This window comes from Sabethes cyaneus, chromosome 3 (genome assembly GCF_943734655.1).
Source record: "Sabethes cyaneus chromosome 3, idSabCyanKW18_F2, whole genome shotgun sequence".
In the NCBI taxonomy this organism is placed as follows: Eukaryota; Metazoa; Arthropoda; class Insecta; order Diptera; family Culicidae; genus Sabethes; species Sabethes cyaneus.
This window is the reverse complement of record NC_071355.1, coordinates 195,290,740-195,311,723: the sequence shown is the minus strand read 5'-3', so window position 1 is coordinate 195,311,723 and position 20,984 is coordinate 195,290,740. Positions and strand designations below refer to the sequence as shown.

General features: G+C 39.1%; 2 protein-coding genes across 2 annotated transcripts; both read right to left on the bottom strand.

Annotated features, from left to right (window-relative positions):
• Nucleotides 1-5,602: 5,602 nt before the first annotated feature.
• Nucleotides 5,603-6,622, bottom strand: LOC128740560 (uncharacterized). The gene has a single exon (XM_053836109.1). The coding sequence runs from the start codon at nucleotides 6,620-6,622 to the stop codon at nucleotides 5,603-5,605; it is 1,020 nt and encodes a 339-aa protein (XP_053692084.1).
• Nucleotides 6,623-13,800: 7,178 nt separating this feature from the next.
• Nucleotides 13,801-14,820, bottom strand: LOC128743711 (probable RNA polymerase II nuclear localization protein SLC7A6OS). Its single transcript, XM_053840337.1, has one exon. It carries the CDS (start codon nucleotides 14,818-14,820, stop codon nucleotides 13,801-13,803), a length of 1,020 nt encoding a protein of 339 aa, XP_053696312.1.
• Between the last annotated feature and the right edge of the window lie 6,164 nt (nucleotides 14,821-20,984).

Here is a 20,984-nt window from a genome sequence, read left to right as displayed (position 1 = left end):
TCAAAAGAAACTAGATACGCCGGTCTTTGATTTCCTCATACATCAGTGAAAAGTATTCCATCAGCACTATCTACTGGCGGTAGGGTGAACTAGACTGACACAGTCTTTGAATCGCCTTCTCATTTCACACAAGTGTTAGTGACAGATGATATAGTCAAACGTGTACTTAAGAAAACGCTCTACGAATACTATGACAGGTTAGTGCACCCTGTTGCCGTCAGGGGCCACTTTACTGACGATTGAATCTGCGAAGAGTGGCGTAGCTAAGTTTTTAATCATCTAAGTTACAACGCTATCGATAGTTTCTCGCTACGGCAATTAGAGGCGCTACAGTAACTAAAACGAAGCAATCAAATACTAACTGGAGAAAAGAGGATCACTTCAACAAAGTCCTTGTCGAATTGTTCACACAATACTGAACACTAGCGGAATCAACTTGTCCAGAAAAATTCAGCAAGCACACCCATGCGATCATTGTTCGCTCTCATTGTAATGACACGCTTCATTTGTTTTTAAACTAGTACGAAACATCATGTTCAACTTCACCCCATTGCCGCCACTTTAGTAGATATCATGCTTGAACAAAGGCCACCCATCACGATCGGAGGAGACTAGGTATTGACCATTCTATCCGTTTTAAAGAACATTTTCTGTATAATTTTTCAAGTTTGGGTCGGGTTTAGGTTGACAAAGCTGTGATTTTTATGAAGACGGGTTGAGTTGGCTACTATTTCTGTACAATATTCGAATTTAAACAACTTATGTGAATTTTCAGAAAAAAAATCTTCCGAATTCTTGCATTCCATCATGAAGCTTTTGAGTTTGTATCAAGTCGAGTATTTTATTGAGTTAATTTTTACAAAAAAATATTACAATTCGCGTTGAGATATTTTTAGTTTCTAGTGCTGTATAATTTAACTGATTCACCGTCTTTCTTTGTGATCTCAATGAAATGTTAATACCTAAACATTTAGCAGAAACAACTAATTAAGCACAATATTTGTACCGTCGATGGTTGTAGGAAAATGCCTGTCTCCTACTAATGCTATCTCCTTCTCACCATCTCCATCAGCATGCCAGTCCAGTTCGTTCCTATAGAGCAACGCGTCAACAGTAGCTCTCGCACCGCGGTAATCGGTAGACCCGTAGCGTCAAATGAGGACGGAGTTGAATAAAATCTTATCTATAATTTAATTCAATCGCACCGCCATTACATCACCCACCACCCGCCGTGCCGCACCGTTTAGCACACCACTGGCACCGGGGTACACGGTTTCGCAGTCCGGCAAGGCTAGCCATCACTAGCAACTTTGCCGATCCGCCTAGGGTTGTGCAGGTCGTTCCGAACGGTGCAGGTTGTTGAATCAAACACAACTTTTCTAAGACAGTCCAAATTATTCTACAAAGAAGTTTTGCCACCGGGCACTGGCTGGGGATCCCTTTCAACAACTTTCAACACCGAAGATTACCCTCCCACCTCAGCAAGTGGTTGGTGGGTCTTTCAACGGTTCCCTATCGAAATCGCTTGCTATGTATGGGGCGGCCACTGGCTGAGACATTTCAAAAGCAGCAGATAATAAAATTCATTCTTTATTAATTAGATTATTAGTATACAGTCCGGCGCGGCGGTCCGGGAATGGAATGAGTTCATTTCGAATTCCCCTCTCGGTGTTTCTGGTTCAGTGCAAAAATAGACATTTTTACCGGTTCTTTTGTTGTTTGCACCCCCTCCGAAGAACAGCTCATTTAGTCGATTAAAACAATGATTTGAAGTTTCAAAATATTTCACCGCAAATGGCTTCATTGCTGTTGTTGCTGAGACGCTTAGAGTCATGGCACGGTAGTGCCAACAACAACAACAACAACAACGAGCCGCGCTACCGTTTTGCCTCAGCGCGGCCAGCGGATTTTCACCAGCAACGCCAACATAGGTATGAAATGGCGTAATCGAGCAGCTGGCAGCCAAGTGCCATTAGCAAACTGTCCGATGGTAGAGAAAATTTATCAATTCGCACGGTTATGGTTAGAGCTTGGGGGTGATTTTTATTTGTTGAGAAGATACTGGTAGAAAAGCTAAAAGCTAATTGTGTTAGATTAAAATTTGATTTCATTATCAATCGTCAATCGAAAACATCGTAATTTTATATTAAAAGATTGTAAATAAGGGTTATTGGGTTATTTTTGAGAATAGAGCCATTTTCTGTATTATGTGCATAATTAGAAAGTATAATCTATGCCGCTGTGAAAAATAAACACAAACAATGGTAAGCTGGTTTCCATGTCAAATCATCCATCTTCAGGCCGGACTTCGCCGCTGACTGTTATTTGTCACCTATAATCCATTTCAAGCAATCTCCAATCCATCATCCGCCCATCAACCGGTCTTACATCGGTCTCTTCCCACTCCGATATCGCCGTTTCCAAATTCAAAACGATAATAATAATTTAATTATTCATAGCTCCAGATCGCGAAAGCCCCCGAAACGGCTTACGGTCGCTATCTAGATCCAAGAATCGGTAATCTATTATTTATACTAAAATATGTCATGAACACTGGTTCCGTTGCCGCGGCGGCACATTTAAATATTTATGTTTGACATTTTCATTCCTTGATAAGCCGCACCGCCAAGATTGGCTCCCTATTCTGCGACGCGACGACGACGACGACGTGCGGTTCGACGGTGAACTTCATCGCTCCTTGTGAACCGTGCCGTCCGGTCCGTGGCATGGATTTGGACGAGAATTTGCTTTATTCACCATCCGATCTTTCACTCTTTCTTACTATACTCTTGCTTCGCTGCGCTGCACGCTGCTGGCTGGTGTCGTTTGTCTTTCCCCACAACCGTCAGCTTTATCGTTTCTTAAATACTTCTGGGTTACTTGTCACATCATCGCGGTCCGCCGCCGGATCGCTCCGATTGTCGAGTCAAGCTCGGATGATGCTGCCGCTGGCTGGCTGGCTTGCTGGTGCGCTGGAACCGGGGGCTTTCGCGACATCGGGACCCGTTTAATCTGTGTACCTTACGCTCAAATTGAGTGGATTATAATTCGACTTAATTCCAAGTGACAACGGTGAGCCGATGACAAAAAAAAAATCTATCGTCGATTCCAGCTGTCACCGCTTGATGGATTTAATTATTACTTGTCGTTGACTGTAATGGCTCATTCAGCCGGTGTTTTCTGTCTTGTTGAAACATTGGGCACATGCATTGATTTGAGTAGTACTTGAAGACAAATTTGAGTGTCGTTCTGAGCTTCAGACACATTCAGAAATGTGTTTTGACCATTTCAATGCTGAAATGCAATAAAGAAAAAAACAAGAAAAATCCTTCATGTTAGTTTATTTCGTATCGTATCGTTTTTGTATGATTATACAATAAGATTGAAGTATTTCTCTTGGCCATCGAAGAGTTAATATGTCCAATCATTAAATGCTTGTTAAATTTACAGATTTTGAAACGATTTTGAATGGAATTTACACAAGCAGTGTTTCTCTACAATTACTATTTTCCAAGTTGAGTTGGACCACGAACCTCTATTCTCTAAGTCACGTTTTATTAAATTTTGGCCTTTTTGTAGCCATACATCATTTTAGTTGGTCACTCGTCATACCCGCTTCATGTCCAGTTCAATTTATTCTGTCGTGCTACGCAAATTACACAATATCAGCTTTCTAGAACACTTGACAAATCTCACGATTTACGAAGCTCACAGCTGTCCAGTCCACGTGGAAAATACCGATGTCGTAACATTGTCGATTACAAAATTTAGAAGTATCTATGAACACCTGTCTTCGCAGTTGGCACATTACCTTCCAAACCTACATATATTGAATAGTAATTTCGGGAGCTCGTGACCTTGCTTCAGACCATCTAACGCCAGAAACGAGTTCTATATCTCGACTGCTAACATGACGCATAATGTGGAACCATTAAGGGTTGCCAAAGTAGCTCATTCAGCTGAGTTGAAAAACCATTTTTGAGCATAATTCTCCATAACTTATTCTGCTTAACGAGAAAAGAACAGTCAATTTGTATTAATGATGCAGATTATTGATTTGAGCGTGCTATTAAATTGGCTTTGATAGGTCTTTAATAGCGATTTTTAATACGTCAAGTAAATTGGCTATAATTGATGGTTACATTATTGATAATAAACTGTACATTTGATGTCACCGTCACAGTTACCACAGTATAAGACATGAGCCACACAACATACAACAATCTTAAACGACTTTACTTGTAAATAGGTTGAATTTAACTAAAACTTGGTTAAAGCTACTTAACCCATTAAGCCCCACACTTTTCCCAGCAGGGATAGAAATTTGAAACTTTCAGGAAAATTCTCTTTTAGGTCAACTAAGAAAAAACCGCTGACATGTATTTTTAATTTTGACCCTGTGTCCCGCAACGCTACGTTGCGAAAACGCAACGCTGGGCATTAAGGGTATACCGTTTTTGCATACCTTGATTATTATGCATATAAATGCTTCATACTTTTTTACCGTTAAATCAAATTTGAGATTTTTTTTGTGATTTTGAGTATTAATAAAGATTAAATGAACGACTTAGAGTATTACATATTATGTTTTATGATAGATATCGAAACATTTGGGTTGGAGACCAGCTTTGCACTAGACGCATAGTATGCAATGCAGTTTGAATGCTAAATACATGTCATCACAGATGATTAAATGTCTACCAACACGTTCCGGAAAGGTTGTAACATTAAATTTGGGTCCATGGAACTGTCGTTGCCATCACTCAATTCCTCCAGATATTCCGGAGGCAAAGGTACTTTAACAATTTTATTACGCTCTTATCACGGCTTCTCCATCTGCTATCAGTGTTTGAAGCTTCGAATTCTATGTTATGTTAACTTTTATAATGTTTCCGGGATATTTTAAATAAGCGAAAGATAAGAGATTTACATTCATTTGTTTACTAAAACGCAATGACATTAAATGAAACACCGCAGCGAACGAACGAAAACAAACATTCCCGTTGCAAATTTTGAATATCGTTACTTCCTAGCGTTGCGTTTTCGCAACGCAAAGCTTCAAACCTATCTGAAAATTACAAAAATAATCAAAATTATGAAACAAAGTTTTTATTGGCAAGCAACCGATTCTTACTAACACTGATTGATAGGTCAGGCGTTAATAGAGGTAAAATCGAGTTTTATGAGCATTTTTCCTTAACTGTCTGAAAAATAGCAAAACCTGTTGTTTTATCACAGCTGTAATAATGTTACATGTAACATCTGACCTTTGAGCAAAAACAGGTCGATTAGATTTTGTTCCAATCTTTCTTTGTTTCTCAGGGTCCAAGTTGATATCTTCAACCGGGCCTTCTCTAGAAACGAATGGGAGGAAATGGGTTAAAATGCCCAAACTCAAATTTTTAATCAAATGTATAAAACCAAAAAAATACTTTTATGTAAATTTATAATAAATTTATGTACAGTGAATAAAATAACTTATATCACTTTTTAATTATTTTATTTGAATTACATACAACTCTCAATTATGCACCTTAAAAACTAAACTAGATTACAAATTCAACCAAATAATTTTACTGATCGTGGAACGCTCTTCAGAAAATTAATCATAAAGATCAAAATTCTCACTAAGGCTGCTATCGCCGGCTGATGATCGACCATCGCTATAGTCATTCTCGGAGTCGTACTGATCGGAATCGTTTTGGTCCATTTTCTTCATAACGCGTGCCTTATATTTAGCATAAGCCGTCCACACATTGTCTTGATTTAAACCAGCATTATCCTCTTCACAATATTCGTCATTCTCAGCATCATCATTCGCTGGATAGGCAAACCCACTGCTATTTCCATGGCCAGTGTAGTCATCTTCGTCTGGTGATAATTCTCGATCTCCCTCGAAATCGAAGTCTTTTACAGTTCGTCGTATATCCTTTTCGCCATCACTGTTTGCTTCACCGAAAAAATCGTCATCATCCTCCGGGTAATCATTACGCCAGTTGTCTTCATCGTTGGAATCGTCCGAGTCTTCATCGTGCGTAAAACCACCATGGCCTGATCCGTCGCGGTAACTCGAATAAAGCGGATCGTCGTAAATAGCAACACTGATGTCGTCCAAGTTTTCCGGAATGTAGGTAATGCGCGTCTGCTGCTTATTCTCGTCCGCAACGTACAAATCATACACGTAATTCGGTTCATCCCGAGAAGCCCCTGTTCTGGCTACTGCAGATTGAGAACCAACGGAATCCCTTTCGACATCGACGATTGTAGTTCCTTCGCCACCGTCAGCTTCATGGAGAGAGCGGGTACAATTGACTATCCGGAAACGGTTGTTTCGTGAGTTTCGACGAGCAGCCGCCCGGTTTTGTGACACGATTGTAGGGTGATGAACTCGGGATATGACTTCTTTGGCTTCACTTTTCGTTAGGCGTTGCTGCAGGTGCGATGAAATATTGTCTGCTCTGGCAAACGTTGCGGCGATCTTAAGAACCGTCGATGTTTCACCAGTTGCGGCAGAATTTAACAAACCATTACCGTGTTCCGTTCGCCGTCTTTTACAGTTCAGCACAAATGCATCTAGTGGAGCTTCGTCCGCACGTCGCTTGAGGCGAATAACTGCTGCCATTTTTTATCCAAGCACTGTATAGTATAGTAACCGTAACTGAAATTGTCTACTTCAAGCTTTCGATTCACACTTCGAACGCTAAAGTTGTTTAATTCTGAAGAACTGTCGGGTACGATAATATAGGGTATCCGGATAAACGGTCAACTCTCAATTCGAAAGATTAATGACTGTACTTTAATACTGTCGGAGCTTTTATACACATTTCCCATTTCATTTACCTGGGAAAAATTAATTTTTTCATTATATGCTAACCTCCTAGGTATTAACTCCGTGTACCTAGTGCGTGACCTAGATAGAAGTACTACCTAGCCCTTGGCGAAGATATTTGTACAAAGCTAATTTTTGTTACCTGTACAACGTGTGACAAATTGTACAAATTGTAAAGTTTATTAAAAAATCAAAAAAATTGTGATGGTGATATGGTGATTTCATGTTTACAACTCACAAATGGTTCTAGATTGGATTGGTGATAATATTTATGGTTAAAGCACAGACAAGCAACCATAACACTCATTTTCCATTTTTCGTACCGAGTAAACCGTCATTTCAAATACTTTAATCATGCTTTAACCACAGGAAAACAGAAATAACACTTGAAAGAAAAATCAACAAAAATTATCGTACCACACATTTTACCTGAACACTAGTGCCACAGACAAACAGACATAACACTTGTTTTCCATTCTTCGTACCGATTAAACCGTCATTTCAAATTGGGCTTAGTAGGGAATGTCTCCGTTTTGGTCAAAGTGGCACCTATTGACGAAACAAAGGGAAGTCCCCATGAAAAATACTTCCTACTTCGAGGGATACTCGTGTTGCTATTTGATATTTGGGAATGTCTATCATAGATGGTGCTGATGTTAAGGCTAAATGGTCGGCGATAAGTCAGACCGAATCACGCAACAAAACTCTGATTTCGAGAAAAACGTGTTCAAAGTTTGCTGCTCTCTATGGTTTATAGCTATCAATCGTTCGAAGTCATCTCATAACTCTAGCTGTTTGCAATATTTATGTAATCTGATTAAAGTAAAATGAAACTTTGGTAATCCTTGATCGTTTGTTGTCATTAACGCATTTTTGACGTCTTACTTTAATAGGGTGGCACGTTGGAGAAGCAGAAATGACCGCGACACGACAAAGTGATAGATTTTCAACGCTTATAGCTCAGCCAATTCTGAATTAAGGAATTCGTAGTGATTCAATGTATTCTGAAGTGGGCAATACATCGTTAGATGGTGCATCGCACGAAATAGCTAGTCCCTCCAACGTTGAAGCGTTGCGTGAGGTGACCGCCCCGGTACACGTAGAGGCCAGCGTATCGCCTAACGTAACAGGTGAGTCCTATAGAAACCGAAAAGATGTAAAATGTAGGGTACGGATTCAGTCATCAAACATTTTCGGCTTGTTTATGGATATACCATTCCATGCTTTCAACTTGCCGGATAAAATATTATAAAAAATAATGTAGGTTAAAAATATTAATATGTAAAATATTCGCAATTTGTGCTTTATTATCATTGCTCAAATTTGAAAACGACACCATTGGAAAAGTCTTGCGGGTCAAATCTAAACATGACGTTCTTCAGCCCGATTGGACACCTATTGAAAAGCGATCTGCAAATATTAAGCTAAGTAGTAGCATTAAGTGCAAACGTATACAATTTCCTTTAGTAGGTGCGAATGCTCTTACTGTACACAAGAGTCCAGGCGGCACATTTGCTGAAATCGCGTACGAGTATGGCAAGGGACAGGAACAGCAGTTGGTGTACGTGGTAATGTCAAGAGTTACATCGATTGAAGGATTGTACTTGACGAATAACAGAGGCATATTTAAGTTTTACCATGCCAAGGGAACTGCATCACCGAGAATCCAGGAATTACGGACGGAACTTAGGCGCGTGGAAAACCACAAATTGGTTACTTTAGGTACTGAACTTCTAGAATTTATATCTAACGTAAGCCATTTTGCTGTACTGCTGAGCCTGAATGTACAGAGTCTAAACACACGCACATTCAGCAGATATTTCAACCGATGCTATTCTCAGACAGGTAGATATCCTTGCGCTCAGCGAAACATGTAATGAAGTTATTTCCATATCGACATTAGTGCCAGGAGCTTTTAACTGCTAGTAAGTTTCTGATTAGCCAAATCAATTTTTTTAATAATTGTTACTCTGTAGTGTTAATTCACCACTATCTTAACCAGAGACAATGTGATTTCTTCCCTTGAACCCTTTAAATAATCCAGTTGAAATATTCGGACAAGCGACATCAACTCGATAATGTTGCCACTGGAAATAAGATGTAAGAAAAAGAATGTTTATGATTATACCATACATTACTTTAATTCACACTTTACTTTACTTTACTTTACTTTACTTTACTTTACTTTACTTTACTTTACTTTACTTTACTTTAATTCAAAGAGGAACCCTAAATTATCAGCATTATCATGATGTCTGAATTCGACCCCACGTTGCTCTAAATAACGGTTTAGCATGTGCCAGATTGCTTATAATTTACACGATTTTTTTTGTCGGAAGATTTGTCGCATTCCCAACGTAGCCAAAATTGCCCATTCTAAACGCACCTTTACATTAACTTTGCGTAGTCCTACGTTGAATATGCGTGTTTTATACACAACCCCTCTGATTTTTTTAAATTTTGCGATTTGGTCTGGTCTGATTTAACACCGACCAAATGTGAGGTACGACAATTTTTGTTGACAAACGGACAAACTATCCGAGCATAACAATATTTTTATCAATTGTATGGAAATAAAAAAACACTTTTCTATAAATTTATGGCAATGCGTAATTTCCTTACATACCAATATTCAAATAGGGCAATTTTTCCATTTCTTTCTACCGTATCGTGAATGAAATACCATATGTCGCTTTTTAATTATTTTATTTGAAATACATACAACTCTCAATTATGCACCTTAAAAACTAAACAAGATTACAATTTTAGCCAAACAGTTTTACCGATCGTGGAACTGCTGAGTTCCGAGTCTTCTTGATTTGTGTTAAAACTCGCCTCAATTTGTTGTTCTGTCCGTTCTTGGAACTATGATCTCGGCGTTTGCTCTTCTATTGTGGACAGTTAACTTGGGAATGTTCCGCTAAATCGCACTCCAAGCATCGACGCTTTTCTCGAATCACCTTTTCTGCAGGCATAGCCTTGGAATTCTCCGAAGGGCGCTTCACTACTTTCTCATCGAGTATCATACGGTGTAAGTAATCTAACGGCTTACGCAGTATTATTCCTTCCGGGAGCGTTAGGACGGCGGCTAGTTCTCCGTATGAGACAGGTGTTGATCAGCCTTTCTTAGTTCGCTGCACAGCTTTGAGTGTTGAGATATTAATTTCTTCAAGCAGGACCACTTCCGTTGGTGCAAGAAGTATAGTTGTTTACGGAGATCTATGATGGCCCATTGAACAGGGTGCTCGTATTCTTCAATGAGGGAGTCCACACATTCCTTAGCGTATGTGCAATCTTTAATAATCTGAAGTGGCTCACTAGAAAGCGAAAGACAAATTTCATATAACGCAGCATCGTCTTCTTCACAGCGCCTGTGGTATCGTGTAGATCTGGCCGATTCTTCCGCTTCACTAGCGTTCGGCGATGGCAATGCGTAGAACTCCTCTTTTGGAGTTGATACCAGCGTATGCTGAAGATTCAGTCGCGTCAACTGGTTGATAAGTCGTAATTTCCAAGCCGAGAATTCTGCCTTGTCGCCGTTGAAGACATCAATCACGACATTGCGTCGTTCGGTAAACATCCTGGTCTTTCCTTCCATTATGTAGTAGTTTGGTATTGATTTATGCGAGGATAATTACTAAAAGCTTTAAACACTTTCACTTTGTAGTAAACTTCTCCACACAAAGGCCATTCCAATCAGAGAGATAAAAGAACGCCCCTGAAGAAGGGATTCAGTCAAGATGCAGAATAAAATAAAATTCATCCAGGTGAACCTTCACCACGCCAAGGAAGCAAGCAGCGTCCTATGCAGGAGGTTCATTCACGAAAATTTGGACGTGGCTCTAGTTCAAGAGCCGTGGTTCAACAAGAATAGGATTCTAGGAATTTCTACACAAGCATGTAAGCTTCTTTATGACAGCACGCAGACTACTCCAAGGGCAGCAATTCTAATACGGGAAAACATAAAATTTATTCCTGTTACAGAATTCATCAATAGAGATATTGTAGCAATACAATTGGAGGTTCCAACGACCCGGGGGAAAACGAATATCATCGTAGCTTCGGCCTATTTCCCAGGAGACAACGGTGAAACACCTCCAACAGAAGTTGCAGCGCTAGTTCAACACTGCAAATCGAAGAACAAACAGCTCATTATTGGGTGTGATGCAAATGCCCACCATACAGCTTGGGGCAGCAGCAACATTAATTTTAGAGGTGAGTGCTTGTTTGAATATTTATTATCGCATAATATTAACATATGATCCCACATTTGTTACATCAACTAGACAGGAAGTTCTTGATCTAACACTTTGTAGTTTTAAATTATCAGATTTGATTGTAAATTGGCATGTGTCGAATGAGCAATCGTTATCTGATCATAAACATATAATGTTTAATTACAATTCTGGAGATATTTTAATCGAGCAATTCAGAGACCCCAGGAAAACCAATTGGGATACCTACTTTTCCAAACTTTTGAATGATGATTTCATACCGATGGATAATACAGCTTCCATCGAGCAACTTGAAGCAGTATCGTCAACATTTACCACTAATATCATGGCAGCTTTTGAGGAAAGCTGCCCACTGAAGCGGAAAACTTCAAGCAAAGACGCGTCATGGTGGAATCGAACACTTGAAAAGCTTAGAAAATTGACTAGGAAACTTTTCAACAAAGCCAAGGCTACTTCTGATTGGACTAATTATAGAGAATGTCTAACAGAGTACAATCGAGAAATCCGTAAATCTAAAAGAAGGGATTGGAGGAATACATGCGAGCAAGTTGACAGCTTGCCTGTTGTAGCAAGACTTCACAAAGCTCTTTCAAAAGATCACACTAATGGACTTGGAAGCCTAAAAAATAAACATGGCCAGTTTACAACCGATTCTCAGGAATTGCTTAGTATCATGATAGACACACACTTTCCAGGCTCAATTCAAACGTCTTCCGATGACGCACAGGGCTTCAACGCAGCTCAGTCTAGTTCAATTATGGACGAAGATGGAGTTCAAGAATTAGCCAGTGCTATTTTCACGGAGTCGAGAGTTGAGTGGGCAGTGGATTCCATAAGTCCCTTCAAGTCTCCAGGATTAGATGGAATTTATCCAGTGCTATTACAAAAAAGCAAGGATATCACGGTTCCTCTTCTGACAAAGATGTTTAGGGCAAGTTTGATACTAGGATACATTCCTAAGAAATGGCGAGAAGTCCGGGTTAACTTCATTCCTAAAGCGGGAAAACGTGACAGGACAAATCCCAAAGCATACAGACCAATCAGTCTCACATCGGTGATTTTAAAAACGTTTGAAAAAATCATGGATCTTCATATCAAATTATCATATTTAAAAAGAAGACCTTTGAACAAATTCCAGTTTGCCTACCAAGCAGGAAAATCAACTGGAACTGCACTTCATACGTTGATTTCGAAAATAGAAAAGTCTTTTGACAATAAAGAAATCTCACTTGCAGCTTTTCTTGATATTGAAGTAGCATTTGATAATGCCTCCCACAATTCAATAAATAGAGCCATGGAGAAACGGGGTTTTGACAGGTGCATTTCCAGTTGGATACATGCTATGCTAACCAACCGCACAATAACTACAAAACTGGGAGGATCTACTTTAACGACAAAACCAACCATAGGTTGCCCTCAAGGGGGAGTCCTATCTCCTATGCTGTGGTCCTTAGTAGCCGATGATCTTCTAAATAAATTGGCTGAAAAAGGCTATGAAGTCATAGGATTCGCTGACGATATAACAATGTGAGTAAGGGGAAACTATGAACATACTATTTCCAATAGAATGCAATCTGCCTTGAACTACACGCTTAAATGGTGTGACTTGGAAGGACTAAGTATTAACCCTTCTAAAACAGTCATAACACCATTTACAAGAAGAAGAAAATACAGTATTGCAGATCTGTAGCTGAGGGGAGTCCAATTGCAGCTATCCAAACGCACAAAATACTTGGGTGTTATACTTGACCGTAAGCTAAATTGGAACGATCATCTAGAGTATGCAATCTCAAAAGCAAACAATGCTCTTTGGGCTTGCAGCAATACATTTGGTAAAAAGTGAGGACTTAAACCGAGGATGATTCACTGGATCTATTCGGCAATTGTGAGACCCAGACTAACATATGCTTCGCTATTGTGGTGGCCTAAAACTACATAAATAACAGCTCAAAAAATGCTTGGAAAGCTACAACGTATAACGTGCTCTTCAATAACTGGAGCAATGACCAGCATACGTTACAAAGCTCTAGATGCTCTTTTATAACTCCTACCGTTGCACCAATTCGTACAACTTGAAGCAGAAAAAGGCGCTCTTAGGCTTAGGCGTGTTAAACACTTTCAAGATGGGGATCTCAATGGACACCTACGAATCCTTCGAGATTTTCTGGTCTGCTGAAACAAAAAAGATACTGAAATTCATTAAGGAAGTCATACCTTCTTGGGGGGAAATGCAAATTCACAGGGCGACCAACACTCTGACTCATAGTGATGGAACGAACTGATGCAAACAGCAACTCGGAGTATACCACAATAGATCTAACTAATGGTCGCAGTGGTCCAGGCTCCCATAAAAAAACTACTCCACGAGAGACTGTAGAATGATAATACGTCCTGTACAGTGGCACGCTATTTAAAGGGTGGAGGTTATCCAAGGACTTGATTGTTTTGGAACTACCTGCTAGGTAGTTTTGCTACCTAAACAGGTAATGGCATGCTTCGCTTGTTCAAGCAAAAGACGCAAACTTTAATCAATTGGGTGGAAACAAAGTTTTTATCAAAAAAAAGGGAAATGGAAATAAAAATAAACACTTTTCTGTAAATTTATGGTAATGCGTAATTTCCTTACTTACCAATATTGAAATAGGGCAATTTTTCCATTTCTTTCTACAATATCGTGAATGAAATACCATATGTCGCTTTTTAATGATTTTATTTGAAATACATACAACTCTAAAATTAATCATAAAGATCAAAATTCTCACTAAGGCTGCTATCGCCGGCTGATGATCGACCATCGCTATAGTCATTCTCGGAGTCGTACTGATCGGAATCGTTTTTGTCCATTTTCTTCATAACGCGCGCCTTATATTTAGCATAAGCCGTCCAAACATTGTCTTGATTTAAACCAGCATTATCCTCTTCACAATATTCGTCATTCTCATCATCATCATTCGCTGGATAGGCAAACCCACTGCTATTTCCATGGCCAGTGTAGTCATCTTCGTCTGGTGATAATTCTCGATCTCCCTCGAAATCGAAGTCTTTTACAGTTCGTCGTATATCCTTTTCGCCATCACTGTTTGCTTCACCGAAAAAATCGTCATCATCCTCCGGGTAATCATTACGCCAGTTGTCTTCATCGTTGGAATCGTCCGAGTCTTCATCGTGCGTAAAATCACCATGGCCTGTTCCGTCGCGGTAACTAGAATAAAGCGGATCGTCGTAAATAGCAACACTGATGTCGTCCAAGTTTTCCGGAATGTAGGTAATGTGCGTCTGCTGCTTATTCTCGTCCGCAACGTACAAATCATACACGTAATTCGGTTCATCCCGAGAAGCCCCTGTTCTGGCTACTGCAGATTGAGAACCAACGAAATCCCTTTCTACATCGACGATTGTAGTTCCTTCGCCACCGTCAGCTTCATGGAGAGAGCGGGTACAATTGACTATCCGGAAACGGTTGTTTCGTGAGTTTCGACGAGCAGCCGCCCGGTTTTGTGACACGATTGTAGGGTGATGAACTCGGGATATGACTTCTTTGGCTTCACTTTTCGTTAGGCGTTGCTGCAGGTGCGATGAAATATTGTCTGCTCTGGCAAACGTTGCGGCGATCTTAAGAACCGTCGATGTTTCACCAGTTGCGGCAGAATTTAACAAACCATTACCGTGTTCCGTTCGCCGTCTTTTACAGTTCAGCACAAATGCATCTAGTGGAGCTTCGTCCGCACGTCGCTTGAGGCGAATAACTGCTGCCATTTTTTATCCAAGCACTGTATAGTACAGTAACCGTAACCGTAACTGAAATTGTCTACTTCAAGCTTTCGATTAACACTTCGAACGCTAAAGTTGTTTAATTCTGAAGAACTGTCGGGTACGATAATATAGGGTATCCGGATAAACGGTCAACTCTCAATTCGAAAGATTAATGACTGCACTTTAATACTGTCGGAGCTTTTATACACATTTCCCAATTCATTTACCACATGTTAACCTCCTAGGTATTAACTCCGTATACCTAGTGCGTGACCTAGATAAAAGTACTACCTAGCCCTTGGCGAAGATATTTGTACAAAGCTAATTTTTGTTACCTGTACAACGTGTGACTGAATTGTAAAGTTTATTAAAAAATCAAAAAAATTGTGATGGTGATATGGTGACTTCATGTTTACAACTCACAAATAGTTCTAGATTGGATTGGTGATAATATTTATGGTTAAAGCATAGACAAGCAGCCATAACACTAATTTTCCATTTTTCGTACCGAGTAAACCCTCATTTCAAATACTTTAATCATGCTTTAACCACAGGAAAACAGACATAACACTTGAAAGAAAAATACAAAAAAATTATCGTACCACACATTTTACCTGAACAATAGTACCACAGACATAACACTCGCTTTCCATTCTTCGTACCGATTAAACCGTCATTTCAAATTTGGGCTTAGTAGGGAATGTCTCCATTTTGGTCAAAGTGGCGCCTATTGAAACAAAGGGAATTCCCCATGAAAAATACTTACTACTTCGAGGGATACTCCTGTTGCTATTTGATGTTTGGGAATGTCTATCATAGATGGTGCTGGTGTTAAGGCTAAATGGGGATAAGTCAGACCGAATCACGCAACAAAACTCTGATTTCGAGAAAAACGCGTTCAAAGTTCGCTGCTCTCTATGGTTTATAGCTATCAATCGTTCGAAACTTATAACTCTAGCTGTTTGCAATATTTATGTAATCTGATTAAAGTAAAATGAAACTTTGGTAATCCTTGATCGTTTGTTGTCATTAACGCATTTTTTTAAATTTTGCGATTTGGGCTGGTCTGATTTAACACCGACCAAATGTGAGGTACGACAATTTTTGTTGACAAACGGACAAACTATCCCAGCATAACAAAAAAATTATATCGAAATTTTACTCCTTTTAGGACAAAAGAAGAATAACTACTTGTGTTATGTTGAAAACAATATTTTTATCAATTGTATGGAAATAAAAAAAACACTTTTCTGTAAATTTATGGTAATGCGTAATTTCCTTACTTAGCAATATTGAAATAGGGCAATTTTTCCATTTCTTTCTACCGTATCGTGAATGAAATACCATATGTCGCTTTTTAATTATTTTATTTGAAATACATACAACTCTCAATTATGCACCTTAAAAACTAAACAAGATTGTAATTTCAGCCAAACAGTTTTACCGATCGTGGAACTGCTGAGTTCCGAGTCTTCTTGATTTGTGTTAAAACTCGCCTTAATTTGTTGTTCTGTCCGTTCTTGGAACTCTGATCTCGGCGTTTGCTCTTCCATTGTGGACAGTTAACTTGGGAGTGTTCCGCTGAATCGCACTCCAAGCAGCGACGCTTTTCTCGAATCACCTTTTCTGCGGGCATAGCCTTGGAATTCTCCGAAGGGCGCTTCACTACTTTCTCATCGAGTATCATACGGTGTAAATAATCTAACGGCTTACGCAGTATTATTCCTTCCGGGAGCGTTAGGACGGCGGCTAGTTCGCTACTGAATTGTTCTGAAAGTGCTCCCAAAAAAGTTTGAACCTTCTCCGTATGAGACAGGTGTTGATCAGCCTTTCTTAGTTCGCTGCACAGCTTTGAGTGTTGAGATATTAATTCCTTCAAGCTGGACCACTTCAGTTGGTGCAAGGAGTATAGTTGTTTACGGAGATCTGTGATGGCTCATTGAACAGGGTGCTCGTATTGACGTAGGACTACGTCTTACGGCAAGTTTTGAGATAGGGTGTCATTCCAAAAAATCGAAAAATGCGAGCGTCACGAAAAATGAAAGGTTTTGAGCGCTAATAGCTCAGCGGTTTTCCGATCGATTTTCAATATTCTTACACCAATCGATCGGAAAATCTTCTAAGAATTGACCCAAATGAAGAAAAGTATGGATTCTTGATGTTGAACTATTGAAAATTTGAAAACAATGAACCTATGTTTTACCAGAATTCTCGCTTCGTGATTGGTTGGAAGATTCTTTACGATGATCTAAACCTATATCAATTTGATATCTGTGCTTGGGAAGTAAGCCAAAACAAGTGACAAAGCTTCCTCATTTCAACAAGATTTCTTAACACCGCGCTTCAACCTAAACCATTTTGATGTCCTTGCTTGGGAAGTACGCCAGAGAGAGTGACAAACCCCCTCGTGCCAACAGATTTCTTACGAACGCGATTAAACCTAGTCCAATCTGATGTCTGTGTTAGGGAAGTGTGCCAAAAACATGACACAAGCTCGTTGTCTCAACAGATCGCAAATTCTTTACTACGTGTAGTGATGTCCGTTAATCGTTCGATTAATTCAACTAATCGAATAACTATAAAAATATTTGAATAATTTTTAATCGAATACTGCCAGCACGAGTAGTTGAATTAATCGAATAGTTCAAAGGAAATAACATGAATGCGAATAATGCCCGCTAATCGTTCATAATCGTTCGATTAATCGAATAAATGAAAAAAATATTCGAATATTTCTAATCGAATACCGCTAGCACGAATAGTTGAATTAATCGATTAGTGCAGACAACGCTCACCGATTAATCGGTAATCGAATAATTGAAAATTTCGGACATCACTAACTGCGTGACGATTAAACCTCGGCGAATTTGATATCTGTGTTGGAAAAATGTGCTACAGCTGTAGTGTTCGGTTATAATACGGCTCTGTATGAATACGCATGCTTGTCGTTTCATTAGAAGTGTAGTGAAAAGATGTGCTGTTGATAAAATAGGATTGAATTGGTAAAATCCTTTCAACGTGGGAAACCACGAATAATAAAAACAATCTTTAATTTCAGTAAGGTAGCAGGAAAGTAATAGTTTGTGTTCTTGATTTTGTTAAATTGTTTTCAAATGCACAATCTTTTGAGAATTGAACGTATGCAATGTTACTACTTTGATAAATGTTACATACAATGCATGTAGCATGTATATATGTTGCATATAGCATGTATACATGAAGAATCGAATGATTACAAGTATGAATACATGCTACTATCACTACAAAGAGACTTACGTAGTCCTGCGTTACCTATATATGCGGTCATGTCTTGTACACAACCCCTCTGATTTTTTTTTCAATGAGGGAGTCCACACATTCCTTAGCGTATGTGCAATCTTTAATAATCTGAAGTGACAATTAAGCCTTTATTTGCTCTGCCAACAATACTGACATTATGGACGAAAGTTATAAAACCACTGAACAGCAGCAGCAAAGGGAGTTGAAAGTCAGTAGGCATTCAGATGCCGTATAGTCAGTAGGCATGTAGATGCCAAATCGTGCACGTCGTTCGGTGTGAATAGTGTACGTCATTTTAACTAGTCGCTATGTTAAGATAAGTGTTTGATAAATGTAGACTTTGGACGAATACTCGTGTGTTATCTATTCCGAAGAAACATATCCATAGGCAGCGGCATAGACTCCTCCTCACATCTCCGCGCTGTACTGAGCCACTCGACATAATGGTCCTTCGAACCGGATCCGCGTCGAACTCTGCGGATCGAAAGCATCGTGCTAGCGCAGCCGGAAACCGTCGAACTCCGTAGACCGGCTGCATTTGTTTGGAGTAACCGCCGCTGCTGAAAAATGGGTAACACGTACAGCGAATAGTGAAATGGATGTGGATGCACTCATCCACTGTTCTCATCATCGCGTTGTTATCGACCTGTGTGCCTGCTACGTTCGACGACCACCGCAATTAGACGAGCAGCGTCATCAGCTGCCATTCTACGAACTGTGTGTGCGCAGCAACTACGCGCGCAACAGCAAGTTCACCCATATGATAAGATGTACTAAGCTTATCACCGGTGGGTGAACGACTCACGTAGGAGTATATCAGCCAAAAACCTGGCCAAAATTCAAAAATCAAAATGTGAATGAACCACACACTATTTATCATTGTTGTATTGTTAGATACTTATAGCATTATATGTCGGCCATTTTGATAACATCTCGATTGTTTATAAGACTGTACAGCTGTCAAAACCTTGCTATAAATTGCAGCGTGATTTTTTTGCAAGTGGTCCGGCCAGCAAGGTTGAGTTCCTGCTGTGTTTTTAATATTTTAAAGAAACTGCCACGTAAAAATTCAATATGGATAATCAAGACAAAGGTATGTAGAGTAAATTTGAGCATAAGTTTATTTATACACATTTAGGTGAAGCCCGTAAATCAGGTTTGGAAGTAGCAACTTTTTGCTTTCTTTTTTAAGGCATTTTTTTACAAAAAAGCATTTTTGTTTATGTTCTAAGCATCTCTAAGCAAAAATTTTACCATCATTAGAAAGGTATGGAGTTCCAGAATAATGTTGCGAAAGAAAATCTCACGCATCCCCCCGCTCTCAATTTATTTTTTAATTTGAAGTTGTGACGATTTTTCACGCGTTTTTCAACTTTATCAATTAGTTGTGTTTGTCATGCATTAGTTAAGAAATTTCGATGTATTCTTTCAAATTCTGAGAGAATTGACCGGAAATTTTCTAGAAACCACCTCTTTCAGTTTATACGGCAATGTCCTGATCGCTCAATCGACAAAACGCTTTGGTTTACAGAAAAAACTTATAGAAACTCTTAAATGCCCTCCGAATCACTATCATGTACTGAAACATCAATTGAGTGGTTTTAAAACACAGTTCAATCGCACATGGACGACTTCTTATAACCATAAGGATCGGTTTAAAGAGGTATACAAAACTTGGATGAGTTCTACAATCGAGTCATCTACTTGGTCTGTCCAAGTAAGTGTCCAAGTAAGAAGTTTGTAGACTCTACTGAGAGAAACAAGCGAAGCCTGGACCTGTGAGAAAATGTCCCAGTTGAGATCATAAGTTATGCAACACAAATAAGTCAAAGATCTGTGGGAAATACGACGGTTTCCAGCATCATTAAAGATATCACCTAAAATCCCTCAGAAGCTTCAGAATTAAAAAACGCGCTGACAGCTGTACAGTTAAATGCTGTTCAAAAGCATTCACCAGGACACTCTTTAACTATATTCGTCGTTTCGAAAAAGCAGTATAAAATTATATATTCTTCAAACAAAAACATTTATCCTTATTATTCGCTTTTGAAGAACGCTAAACGAAACTACTTCACCAGAAGTAGAATTTTCAGTAACAGATACCCATGCTGAGGTAAAGTTGCAGTCCTAGTAGCAGCTTCACGCTTAAGTAAATATCTAGATGACTTTTTTTGTCCTTGCCTGATGATGGAAATCTAAATTCTGATTTGATTCGGAGCTGATCAGCAAGTGGGGATGCGATGGTTCTCAACAATATTCAATATAATCAAAAATTTGAGTACCCGTTAGACAGCGATTCCAACATTTTTATAAGCTTCGTCGTTCCTCTTCGGATGATAAGCAACATTACCAGGCAGAAAAAAGTTGTATGGCATAATCCTTAATCGCTGAAGTTTTGCCGTCCAGTCAAAGTCAGATTCGCCCGTGAAACTAATAATATAAGAAAGAAATACTATTGCTGATTAATTCTCGCGCAAAGCCAATAAAATCTACCCAGTCTTTAACAGCCGAAGCGCTTAAACTACTCCTTCCAGGTCAGCCAAACCTGTAACTTGGAGGATGCAACGATGTATCAAACGCGAGTTCAGATGAAAGTGAGAGTGATTCAAATTCGTAGCGGTTTATAAATCGTAAAATTAGGACTTACGATCTAAATTTTGTTATTGTACTGCAGAAAAAATACAACAATGATGTAATTTTGTTTTTAAGTCATGTTTCTCTTGATTCCAATATTTGCTTAACGATAAATGGGAATACTACACTGAAAATGTATGTCAAAAAGGACATATGTCACTGCTAGCTGAAAACAAGTTGTTATTTACTAGTTTTATAGTCTAAAAATAATAAATAATAACTTTTTTGAGCTATTTGATGCATCAAAACACTTA

Bases quoted from the DNA above. Each gene is read 5' to 3' on its own strand.
- LOC128740560 (XM_053836109.1), bottom strand. From the start codon at position 6,622: ATGGCAGCAGTTATTCGCCTCAAGCGACGTGCGGACGAAGCTCCACTA.
- LOC128743711 (XM_053840337.1), bottom strand. From the start codon at position 14,820: ATGGCAGCAGTTATTCGCCTCAAGCGACGTGCGGACGAAGCTCCACTA.